The sequence below is a fragment of the Loxodonta africana genome, chromosome 27, assembly GCF_030014295.1.
Source record: "Loxodonta africana isolate mLoxAfr1 chromosome 27, mLoxAfr1.hap2, whole genome shotgun sequence".
Taxonomy (NCBI): Eukaryota; Metazoa; Chordata; class Mammalia; order Proboscidea; family Elephantidae; genus Loxodonta; species Loxodonta africana.
Genome location: NC_087368.1, coordinates 31,490,684 through 31,503,071, shown reverse-complemented (window position 1 = coordinate 31,503,071; position 12,388 = coordinate 31,490,684). Strand labels below are relative to the sequence as shown.

Here is a 12,388-nt window from a genome sequence, read left to right as displayed (position 1 = left end):
CTCCTAAGAAGCTCAATGTTTCTCTCCCCATTTTACAAACATGGGGAGCAGTGTAAGTAACAAGAGAGAGAAGGGCATTGATGGAGAAAGACGGCTGGGTATTCTTGTGCCCTATCCCTTGGGGGCACTGAGGCCCGCCCCACAGCAGGATCCCTCCCCAACCCTGAGCTCTCAGCCCGACTCAGCACGCTTCTCAACTCATCAGCCCAGGCCCTTTCCCCTTCTACAAAGTCACCTCCAAGGACAAGACAGGTGTCAGGGGAGGGACTGTCAGGACAACAGGGAGTAGAGAGGACTGCGGGAAACTGGACAGCAAGTGTCCCATCTACTCCTCAGCCCCTGCATTCTGCTGTCAGTAGGGGTTCAAGCCCTATAAAACCAAATCATCCAGGTATTCGGAAGATGCCAGAAATCCGCACCTACACACATGCACAACCATCTGAGTTTCAAATCTTGGGATCTAATGCAAACTTCTTAAGCACACTGTGAAGGCATCCCTCAAAAAACACAACTGTGAGCCGAGGGCAGGCCTGCCATGGCCTCTTGCTTTGCCGCACAGGATGCTAACTGCCCCATCATTGGCCCTCTCTTCCAAGGTGCCACCTAATTTTTACCAATAAGAGAGGGTCGGGGTCTTCTCATTAGACAACTCCATTTACAAAAAGTGCATTCTAGAAAAAAGGACTTTACTTTTGATCTAATTCAGAGTAACTACACTAATGTCTTGGAAGAAGTACAGCCAGAATGGTCCTTAGAAGCGAGGATGGCGAGACTCTGTCTCACATACTTTGGACATGTTATCAGGAGGGACCAGTCCCTGGAGAAGGACATCGTGCTTGGTAAAGTAGAGGGTCAGCAAAAAAGGGGAAGACCCTCAATGAGATGGATTGCCACAGTGGCTGCAACAATGGGCTCAAGCATTAACAACTGTTGTGAGGATGGCGCAGGACTGGGCAGTGTTTTGTTCTCTTGTACATAGGGTCACCGTAAGTCGGAACTGCCTCAATACCACCTAACAACAACAACACATTAATGAGGTGCTCTTGGGAGAGAGGGTTACAAGGGGAGGGGAATGTGTCATGGCACATTAAGGGGAGAGCTGTCATGGGGTATCTTAGGTCCCTGAGTACTCAGATTCTAGGTTCTGCACTTTCCTGGGTACTGTACAAGTGTTGAACACTGGTTACTGGCATGTTGGAAAGGAGGTTAATCTGCCATAGCTATGGTGACCTTCAGCGATAAAAAGGTCAAAAAAGGCTCCTTTTCAAGCCTGTCACGTGAACTGCTACCCCAATCAGCCAAGAACTCCAGCAAGCAAGGGGATCCTAAACCATGTATCAATTAATTAACTGTACCAAAGATAACCTCTCCCAGAAGATGAGAGTTGGACGACTCTCTCTCTCACACACACACACAGATACAAACACTGACACAGAGGATAGACTGGGCAGAAGCTGAGACCCACAGAGAAGGCAGTAGAAGCTGTGGGTAAACAGAAGCAAGAGGGAAAGAGACGTAATGTGTCCATTTGTCTGTCTTTACAAACCCAAACACCCTAATGTGCACAGGTGGAAACCTTCCTACAACACTCAAAAAAACCCAATGCCATCAAGTCAATTCCCAAAGATGTGGCAGTCTGCGTCTGTCAAGATTTACAGCCTTGGAAACCCTCTGGGGCAGTTCCATGGACCTATACGGTTGCTATGAGTTGGAATCAACTCATCGGCAGTGGGTTTTTAATGTGGGATTAGCGTCTCCACTCCATAATCTTTAGGAGTAGAAAGCTTTTCATTTCAGAAAACAGGAGACCCAGGTTTGTGCCTGGGTTTTACTTCACACTGACTGTGTGACTTGGGGCAGGAAACTTATTCTCTGAGGCTTGGCTTTTCACCTGTAAACAGGGATCATTCCCACCAACTGTAGATCTCTCTGGAATCTGGTGAGGATCTATCATTTCTGAGTAAAGAAAACCTGGGTTTCTAAGGCCAGGGGCACCCTACCCTGGATGTAATCAGCTGCTTCTTGGTGATAAGCCCATAAAACCAAATCTGTTGCTGTTGAGTCAATTCTGACTCACAGCAACCCTACAGGACAGAGTAGAGCTGCCCCATAGGGTTTCTGAGGAGTGGCTGGTGGATTCGAACTGACCTTTTGGTTAGCAGTCAAGCTCTCAACCACTACGCTTCCTGGTATAAGCAACCTTGAATTCCCCTGTTTAAGCTCAATGGCTCATTACTGGGCCACAGCAGATCAAAATGCTCTCCTTGGCTTTACATTCGTCCAGGTGGACTCCTTACATAAAGCCCCCACTCCACTGGATGCCGTTAGGAGCGTTAAGGGGGTCCAGGAGGAGCCCAGCTACAGAATACACCAGACACAGAAAACGTACACGGTAAAACGCCAAACGTCCAGGCTCAGGGGGCCTGGGAGCCCCTCCCTCCGCAGCCAGCCCTTACCGATGGTGGTCTCACAGAACTTCTCTGCAGCCACCTCGTTGGCGATGTTGGCCCCCATGAGCACGCTGATGTCAATGCTCACCTTTTCCCGGATGATGTCGGAAATGAGTTTCAGCCCGTCCGGGCCCTTGTCTATCCCCTACGAGCACGTCAAGAAGACAGGGGAAAACACGTCATCAAATAGGAGGCGTGAGGTCGTTTTGCTTTATCAGCTATCATGATTCAGACAGCCGATGGCATGCGCGACTTGGAAAAACACCTCTTACTAACAAGAGTAAATGAACACATAATGCCTGTGTACTGTCTAAAGAATGATAATACAATGAACATCCGTGTGCCAAACACTCAGGTTAAGAAACAGATGATGGGCGGGAATCACTGAAGTGTCCCCCGCTCCAGGGTGTCCCCACACCCCACGGTCATCCTCCTCTTTCCCCACCAGGGTCAACTACTATCCCAAATGCTGTATTCCTTGTTTCCTTGCTTTTCTTGATCACCTTATCCCACGTAACTGTCCCTAAGCAATACACTGAAGCCCTGGTGGCACAGTGGTTAAGAGCTTGGCTGCTAACCAAAAGGCTGGCAGTCTGAATCCACCAGCTGCTCCTTGGAAACCCTATGAGGCAGTTCTACTCTGTCCCATAGGGTCACTAAGAGTTGCAATCGACTTTTTTTTTTGGAATTGTACTGCTTGTGTGTGGTGTGCTCTTTCTGTGTTACATTATAATTTTAGAGATTCCCCACCAGGCTGCAGGTAGTCCCCATCTGTTCCTGTTCACTGCTGTGTAGTATTCCACTGGGTGGACAGTCCATAATTCACCTATCTGTTCCCGTTTGTTCTCATGAACACTCACTCTGGAACATGTTTCTCTACGGGCTTCTTAACCTTTTTTATAGCATGGACCCAGCACCAGCGGTCTAGTGATGCTTAGGGACTTCTCAGAATAATATTTTCAAATGCACAAAACAAAATATACAGACTTATCCAGAAAGCCAATTATACTGCAATACAGTTATCAAAAGAGTAAAAAGACAAATTTGTGACAAAGTAACATAGACACTGTTTCATTAATGCCTTAAGAAAAAGATGTCATGGTCGATCTAACACTTTTCATAATTTCTAAGCTGCGATGAGTATAAATGAGGCTTCGAGATACCTGAGACCACTCTAAAGTGGTACAGAAATCTGTGATTTCTACCACTGACAGAGCACAGTTCCTGCTAATGCTACTACCATTAAAACGGTGGTTTGTAGCCTACAGTCATAAAAGAAGGAAATGCTCATTTCAGTTAAGAGGTTAGAATGAATAAAGGTGCCATTTTTTCTTTCACATTTAAGTGCACAAGCTTCCTGAATGCTATCTACGGACCTCTGCAGGTGGTTCATGGACTTCTAGTTAAAAACCCAGCTTTAGCGTATACACCCGGGAGCAGAACTGCTGGGTCTTAACGTGTGTGGATGTGTAACTGCTAAGCTAATGCAAACCACTGGTGATTTGCAGAGCAAAGGCTAAGATCGCCGGCCACAAGGTTCTTTCTGACAGGTAGGCTCCTCAGGAGGAACCCATCCTCTGATCACTGCAGCTGCTAACCTGCTTCGAGAGAAAGCAAGCCCTCTCCTAAATCTGAGCTGAGCTAGGCTGGCAGGATGTAATGCTTTTGGTTATCTTGCAAGCATCTAAAAAAATTAAAAACAAGAACCAAAAAGCAATGCCAAAACCTCCCCTTGAGCTCCACACCATGAACAGATGGAAAGTGAGGAAAATGAAACTTCCCAGGAGCCCATGATGGACAATGTCCTTCCTCTCTCACGTCTGCACAGGAGTTACCTTGATGAGGGTGATTCCCAGCGCTCCCTTGGACACCCTCCCGGTGATCTCGTCACAGATTCTGTGAATGAATTGGTGAGGGATGACAAACACCAGCAGGTCTGCGTCCTGCACGGCCTCTTTGAGATTTGAGACTGCAACCTGCAACGGTGAGGAGGAAAGGGTTACTTTTATATTGCAATAACCAAAACAAAAAAAAGAAAAAAAACAAGCCTGTTTGCCATCAAATCGATTCCAACTCATGCAAGGCGATCCTATGTGTTACAGAGTAGAACTGTTCTCCATAGGGTTTTCTTGGCTGTAAACTTAATGGGGGGATTGCCAGGCCTTTCTTCCACAGCACTGCTCGGTGGGTTCAAACTGCCAACCTTTAGTGGTTGAGCACAAACTGTTAGTGCCACCCAGAGACCTAACATCACAATAAAACCAAAAACCAAGCCTGTTGCCGACAAGTCGATTCCAACTTAGCAACCCTGTAGGATAGAGTAGAACTGGAGCCCTGCTGGCTCAGTGGTTAAGAACTCAGCTGCTAACCAAAAGGTCGGCAGTTCAGATCCACCAGGCGCTCCTTAGAAATGCTATGGGGCAGTTCTACTCTGTCCTATAGGGTCGCTCTGAGTTGGAATTGCCTCAATGGCAACGGTTGTGTGTGTACACGGAGATCTGGTGGTGCAGTGGTTTAAGAGCTTGGCTGCTAACCAAAAGGTAGGCAGCTTGAATCCACCAGCTGCTCCTTGGAAACCCTATGGGGTGTTCTACTCTGTCCTATTGAGTTGCTGTGAGTTGGAATCGACTCCACAGCCATGGGTGATATCACAATAAGGCTATCAAAATCATTTCCTCACTGACCAGTCATCAGCTGCCTACTATGTGCACAGCACTATGCAAATAGACCATGAGGGCATCACTGGTGTGCACCTGGCCTTCCTCATTCAGAACGCTGGGGTCTGAAGCCAGGAGGGTTCCTCTTGTCACTTACCACTGGTGCGACCTGGGCAATGACTTACCCTCTCCTTGCTTCAGTTTCCTCATTTCTAAAAGAGACTCCTAATGACACCGCGTGGGCTGTTCTCTGTTGCTTCCCCTCCCCTCATTCCATTTTCTCCCTTTTCTGCCCCGCTCTGTGCCTCCAGGGCTGCTCAGCATAAACGTTTCCCCAGGTTCCCTGGCACAATGGGTTCTCATTGGCTTCAGCTGAGATCAGAGAGTGGGAGGAGAAGGAGGTCAGGTATTTATCAGCCTCTCTGGCCCACTCCTGCCCAGGCTTATCGAGGTCCTGGTTTGGCTTCAATCTAGTGATACCTGTCAGGCAACCCCTCTTCCACGTCTTCAGCCTCAGACTGGGTTGGCCCCACCATTCTGTCCCCTGGTCCTTTCAGCCGTGGCAATGGCTTTCAGCTGCTGTTAATCTCTGGTTACTTCTCCAGCCCCTGCTGACTCCCTCAACCTTGCCTATAAAAAACCCAAACCAAGCCCATTGCCATTGAGTTGGTTCCGACTCATGGGGACACCATACGTTTCACAGCAGAAACCATGGCTGTATCTAACGAAGTAAATCACCAGGCCTTTCTTCCAAGGCTCCACTGGGTGGATTCAAACCACCAACCTTTCGATTAGAAGCCAAGAGCAAACCATGTGCACTACCAGGGACTTTCAACCCTGCCCACACCTTTGCATAGAGTCCCATCACTAAACTCTCCTTGGATAACCCCTTTAAGAGTGCTTGGCCCCCGGCTAATAAAATAAAGCTGCTGTGAGGAATCAATGATATAGAACAGTCAGTGCCTGGCACCTCCTAAGCATTCAATTGTTGTTGTTAGTTGCCATTAAGTCATTTCCAACTCACGGCAACGGCATGTGTGCAGAGTAGAACTGCTCCATAGGGTTTTCAAGGCTGTGCCCTTGGGGAAGCAGATCGCTAGACCTGTCTTCTGAGGCACCGTCGGGTGGGTTCAAACTGCCGAACTTCTGGCTAGCAGTCAAGCTTTTCACCATTTGTGCCACCCAAGGACTTAGCTGTCATGAGGCTTTCTTTCCTTCAGGTAAATATGACGATGAGTTTTAAAACGTGGGGGGAAAAACTGCCACACACACCTGGGCAGGGGAGAGGACATCTAGTGAGGACATGAGGACATGGCTTCTGAGAGCCTGTTACTGCTCGTTGTCATCCATCATCATCAGAAACAGAACTCCTAATTTTAGGGTGGGTTAGTGACCACCAGGAGAGAAGGCTACATTCCCCAGCGACCCTTGCATGTGACTAAGTTCTGACTAAAGGAATATAAACGGAAGTGTTGCATGTGACTTCTGGGAAATGTCCTGGAAGGTCTTTCTTCCCCGTTCTGCCAGAAGGAATGTGGAAGAGATGGCTAAAGCCAGACGATCACCTTGGACCATGAGGAAGCCACTGAGAAGGGCAAAAGAGTAATGTAAAAGGGGTCCTGAGGCCCATAGCCTCATGGGACAACTCAGTCAGTTGGTTTAACAGCTCACAAGGTTCATGTTCTGTATCCTAACGAGGTGAGCAGGATCTGGGGTCTTAAGAGCAGCCATCTAAGATACAACTGTTAGTCTCTACTCGTCAGGAGCAAAACAGTAAGAAGGTAACCAAAATCACATAGAAGAAACAAGTCTACAAAGCTGATAACTTACATGAGCCATGACCTCAACTACTCTGAGACCAGAAGAACTAGATGGTGCCTGGCCACCACCACTGACCGATCTGACCAAGACCACAACAGATGGTACTTTTTAGAATGGGAGAAAAATGCAGAACGAAACTCATATTCTTAAAAATGGCCAGAATACCCGTGACCAATGAGCCAGAAGACTCCCTGAGACCATCAACCCTGAGATGCCATTTAAACCTTGAACCAAAACTATCCTGAGATAACTTTCAGCAGAAAAGCAGAGTGACACACATCATAAAGGTATTACCCGTTAGATAGGTGCTCTACAAAAAACACATCTGAATGAGTCCAAAAGGCCGACATTTAATCCAACGCAAAGATGAGAAGATAAGGAGACAGGAAAACCAGAGTACTGGAAATGGAACAACCAGAATACAATAAAAGAGAATGTTGACACACTGTGAAAATACAACTAATGTCACTGATCAATTTGTGTGGAAATTGTCAGAGAGGAGCCTACCTTCCTGTGTAAACTTTCACCAAAAACACAATAAAATATTATTTAAAAAAAAAGGAAGGGAGGGGTCCTGGTGCTGCTACATTAACCATGGACATGTTTTATAGAAGAAAAAAATCACATATTTTCTGTTTAAATCACTGTTATATTAGGTTTTCTGTCGTAAGTAGCTTAACCTAAGTAACCGATAAAGTCCCCAATTAGCATTCCTGGTACCCAAAGTGAAGGAACTTAGGTAAAGATTCTTCTCTGAGGAAGCTGTCTCAGAAATGGATTGTGTCCCCCAAAGATGTGTGGCCACTTGGTTAAGCCATGACTTCCACTATTGTGTGGTTGTCCTCCATTTTCTGATTGTAATTTTATGTTAAAGAGGATTAGAGTGGGGCTATAACACCCCTACTAAGGTCACATCCCTGATCCAGTGGGGTGTGGCCTGCACCACCCTTTATCCTACAAGAGATAAAAGGAAAGGGACACAAGCAGAGAGTAAGGAACCTCATACCACCAGGAAAGCCGTGCCAGTAGCAGAGCACGTCCTTTGGACCAGGGATTCCTGTCTGGAGAAGCTCCTAGTCTGGGGGAAGACTGATGACAAGGACCTTCCTCCAGAGCCGACAGAGAGAGAAAGCCTTCCCCTGGGGCTGACACCCTAAATTTGGACTTTTAGCCTACTTTACTGTGAAGAAATAAATTTCTCTTTATTAAAGCCATCTGCTTGTGGTATTTCTGTTATAGCAGCACTAGACGACTAAGACAAAATTCATAAACTTATTTTTTTTCCCCTCCCTCATAACCATCAAAGATTGTTTCTTTCTGTATGTAAACCTTTTCATGAGTTTTTATAGGAGTGGTCTCACATAATATTTGTCCTTTGGTTAAAACCATAAACTTTTATGAAGTCAGTTCACCCCTCGTGTCCCTTGTTTGAAAACATTCTCAAGGAAGCTGGCAGCTGGTCAGGGTCTCTTCCTGTCTCTTACATTTCCTTCTTCAATAAATAAAGAGCTCTGCAGTTAATAAGGACTGTGACGGGTCTATAGGACAGTAGGCTTGGGGCTCATAGAGCATGTACAGACGTCCCCCCATTTCCCTGGCAAAATACCTGGGGCTTTAACTCAAACAAGACTGTGAAACATGAACCCCGTGTGCATCTTCCACGTGGTCCATTCCCCGAACATCATGGCTGTTTCTCCATCACTACGGTGACATTGGCAGCCATTCAAAAAACGCTGTCCCTCCTATATACTATCAAAACACAATCTCCTCAGCGACCACTGTAATGTGGTCTACATCTTTCAGAATAAAACCTCTTGCTAAGCCGCTACCCAATCTTTTCCTCTGGGGGAAAAAAAAAAATCAAGATGCTGCTTTGGAAAGACTGACGCATTTCACGGGCCTCCTAGCAAAACCTTTCTGCAGGTATGCGCTTTTAAAGATCCTGGTATTTGCTGGGAGAGACAATTCATAAAGATAAGGTTTGCCATTCAATGGCAAGAAGGGTAAATAGTTAAATCAGAAGCAGGGCGTCCTGCTTGGCTTGTTGAATGTCTAGACTTTCAGGAGTGCAGTGCTCGTGGTCCTAGTTAATTAAAAAAAAAACGGTAATAAATAACGATCGCCTAAAACACGGCTGGTAAACTCTGAGGACAAGCCTGAGCAGTGTTCTGTATCCCTGGGTTAGTTTATACTCTGCACAGCCTGTGTTCAGTAAGCTTTCTCTCATTACCAACTCTCTGCAATCACACAAGCTGGCAAGAAAAGGTCTCAATCCCACTGTTGTGGACTTACCTCTTGACCCTCCTACGATGCTACCTTATGGCCAGCCAAGTGAGATTAAAAAAAAAAGCTTTCTATATTTGTTTATAAGTGTAAGTATAAACCTATAAATAGCACCACTGGATAAAATTTGGAAAAAAGCAAAAAAAAAAGTTAAGTCAGGGAAAAAAACTGCTCATAATCCCAGCACCAGAAATAATCCCTCTCAGTATTTTGGCCTATTTCCTCCAGGCCTCTCTGAGTCTATGGTAGTATCTAAAACCATTATTTACAAAGCTGAAATCAGACTTTTGTGTTTTTCATATGATATTATAGCATGAGAGCTTTCCAATCATTGAAATGAAGATTTCTCTCCCAACTCCATTAACCTGCCCACATTCCCGTCCATTCCAATATCATAGTAACAACAAAGAAACGCCAGTAATCCAAAGAAAAGATACTAAGACTGTCCTTGTTTTTACCTGATCTCTTAGGGCTGTTAGGAGTCCTGGTGGTGCAGCGGTTAAGCATTTCGCTGCTAACCAAAAGGCTGGCAGTTCGAATCCACCAGCCACTCCTTGGAAATTCTATGGGGCAGTTCCACTCTGTCCTATAGGGTTGCTAAGAGTCGGAATTGACTGGATGGCAATGGGTCTGATCTGGTCTAGGGCCATTAAAATTATTTCTACCCGCTGAAACGATTTTGGTAGGTAATGGGCATGGCATGGTTTAAAAATGGTCTGGTTGCCGTGGGCAAGGTAGGGTCCCTTGGCCTCGCTCTACCACCGGCTAGAACCCTAGACACCAAGAGCAACTCATCTACGTTCTCTGAGGGGTGAGTATTCCGATTCGATACAATAACATCAGTAAAATGCGTAACAAAGTAGTGCCTTTTACACCGTTCCCGCCGCCATCCGATCGGCTCTGACTCATGGAGCCCCACGTGGGTCAAGACTAGACCTGTGCACCACGGGGTTTCCAACGGCTGATTTCCCAGAAGCAGGCCACCAGGCCTTTCTTCTGAGGTGCCTCTGGGTGAACCCCACTTTTCAAACTTCAGTTAGCAGCCAAGTGCATTAACCATCTGTGGCATCCAAAGATTTCCGTTTACATAGCAACAAAAAACCCGCTGCCATCAAGTCAATTCTAACTCACGGCAGCCACACGTGACAGAACAGAAATGCTCCACAGGGTGTTCTTGGCTGTATTCCGAACAGATTGCCAGACCTTTCTTACATGGTACGGCCGGGTAGGTTTGAACTGCCAACCTTTAGCTTAACAGACGAGCCCAAACCGTGTGTACCACGCAGGGAGCTTCGCATAGCGGGCAGGTACGTAAGTGAAGGGCACAAAGCAGACAGGGATAAACACCGTAAGGAAGCAAGTGGTTTACAGACGGGGAGAAGCAATCAATTCTGACAAGAACGAGAGAAGTGAGGCTCCAAAGGATTTTCTACTCCAAGGACGGACTAGACTCCAGGGGCCTTTGTTTGCAGCGGAAACAGCTGCTTATTTTATTTCTTCCATCAGATATGCGGACAACTTAGCGTCCAAGCTCACAACCCTACAGATCTTGTCTCCCCTGACCAACAGCACCAAGAACGACTGTGCTGAAGTGCCAGCTGGCCCTAGTTCAGTGACATGGAGGAGAAAGTCATCGTTCTCTTGAAGGAAGTGACTGAGTGTGTTCAGGAATGAGCCCACCGAGCCCCTAGCTACATGGCCTTGGGCAAAGCCGTTAACCCCTCTGAGTCTTGGTTTCCTCACCTACAGAATCAGAATCGTCATAATAATAGAAAAAATAATAGTATTGACCTAATAGGGTTATGGAGGAGCCCTGGCGGCACAGTGGTTAAAAATTCAGCTGCTAACCAAAAGATCAGGAGTTCCAATCCGCCAGCCGCTCCCTGGAAACCCTTTGGGGCAGTGCTACTCTGTCCTATAGGGTTGCTATGAGTCATTCAACTCAACGGCAATGGGTCTGGTTTTGGGTTTAGAAGAGTTATTAGCAGGATTAATACACAGTATTTTTTATATATAAGCTGGAAACCCTGGTGGCGTAGCGGTTAAGGGCTACAGCTGCTAACCAAGAGGTTGGCAGTTCATATCTGCCAGGCGCTCCTTGGAAATTCTATGGGGCAGTTCTACTCTGTCCTATAGGGTCGCTGTGAGTCAGAACCAACTTGATGGCAGTGGGTTTGGTTTATGTAAACTACTTAGCACAGTGTTTGACAATAATAAGCACTATAAGTAGAAGCCAAATAAAATCCTCAGTGAGCCCGAGCTTCTGTTAAGGGTGATGGAAAAATCTGGAAATGGACAGTGCTGAGGACTGCATAGCACGGTGAATGTCATTAATGTCACTGAAATAACTATACATAAAAAATGCTGAAATAGCATATATTTTTGTCACTTATATATTTACCACACTAGTTTTTTTTAACAAATGAAATAAAGTAATCCATGCTCCCATTCGGGAAAAAAGATACTTAGCGAGCAAGAGCTTCACATCACCAAACTTCCACATGTTCACCAGCTTACCAATGGTCCCCCTTGCTCAACTCCTTGGAAGAATCAACGCCATCTTTCTCTCTGTCAACAGCTGCCTACACCACGCTTTTGCACACACAGTGCATACTCATCAGGGTTTGGGGCAAGAATACATGTAGCTGAGGGTATTTCATCAACCAAGGAGATTAGTCTCTCAGGTTACCTGTAGGACTCAAGCAGCCACAACTGTCTGGTTTGCAAACAGACTATTACAGAAAACCACTAACGAGTGAGTCCAGCAGCAGAAGTCCATAAATTCCAATCAGACAAGGAGCAGGGTACACCCTTTTCAGTCCTCAGGCTCACTCCTTTCTTCCGCACCAGGTTACTGGAATGAAGACAGCTAGTAACCTATATTTTTCCCTTCTAGACCTAATAAGCTTGAACTTTAAATGGCCAGTCTTACAACGTCCAATTTTCCCCTATCTCCTCCTATAATTTAGGCCTTGAACCCAACTTTAATGGCAGACCAGTTGCTTTGGCTGTCCCGGCAAGCTGATCTAAGCTGCATGCACCGTGAGAGGGTATATTGGGAACTACAGAGGCACAGGAGCAGCCAAAGTCAAGGCTGTTAGTTCCGGCTTCCATGTGACTGGCACTCTGAACGCCGAGCCCATTCTCAGAGTCAGGAAAGCCAAACTCAACCAACCC

General features: G+C 46.3%; 1 protein-coding gene across 2 annotated transcripts in view; it reads right to left on the bottom strand.

Annotated features, from left to right (window-relative positions):
• Positions 1–12,388, bottom strand: part of GPD1L (glycerol-3-phosphate dehydrogenase 1 like) — a 70,475-nt gene that overhangs the window by 38,215 nt on the left and 19,872 nt on the right. For both annotated transcript variants that reach the window (XM_010595590.3, XM_023554882.2), the window contains exons 3-4: positions 4,286–4,426; positions 2,457–2,595 (exon numbers count right to left, since the gene is read on the bottom strand). In XM_010595590.3, coding sequence (XP_010593892.2) covers positions 2,457–2,595; positions 4,286–4,426 — 280 coding nt within the window. The remainder of the gene's footprint in view (positions 1–2,456; positions 2,596–4,285; positions 4,427–12,388) is intronic.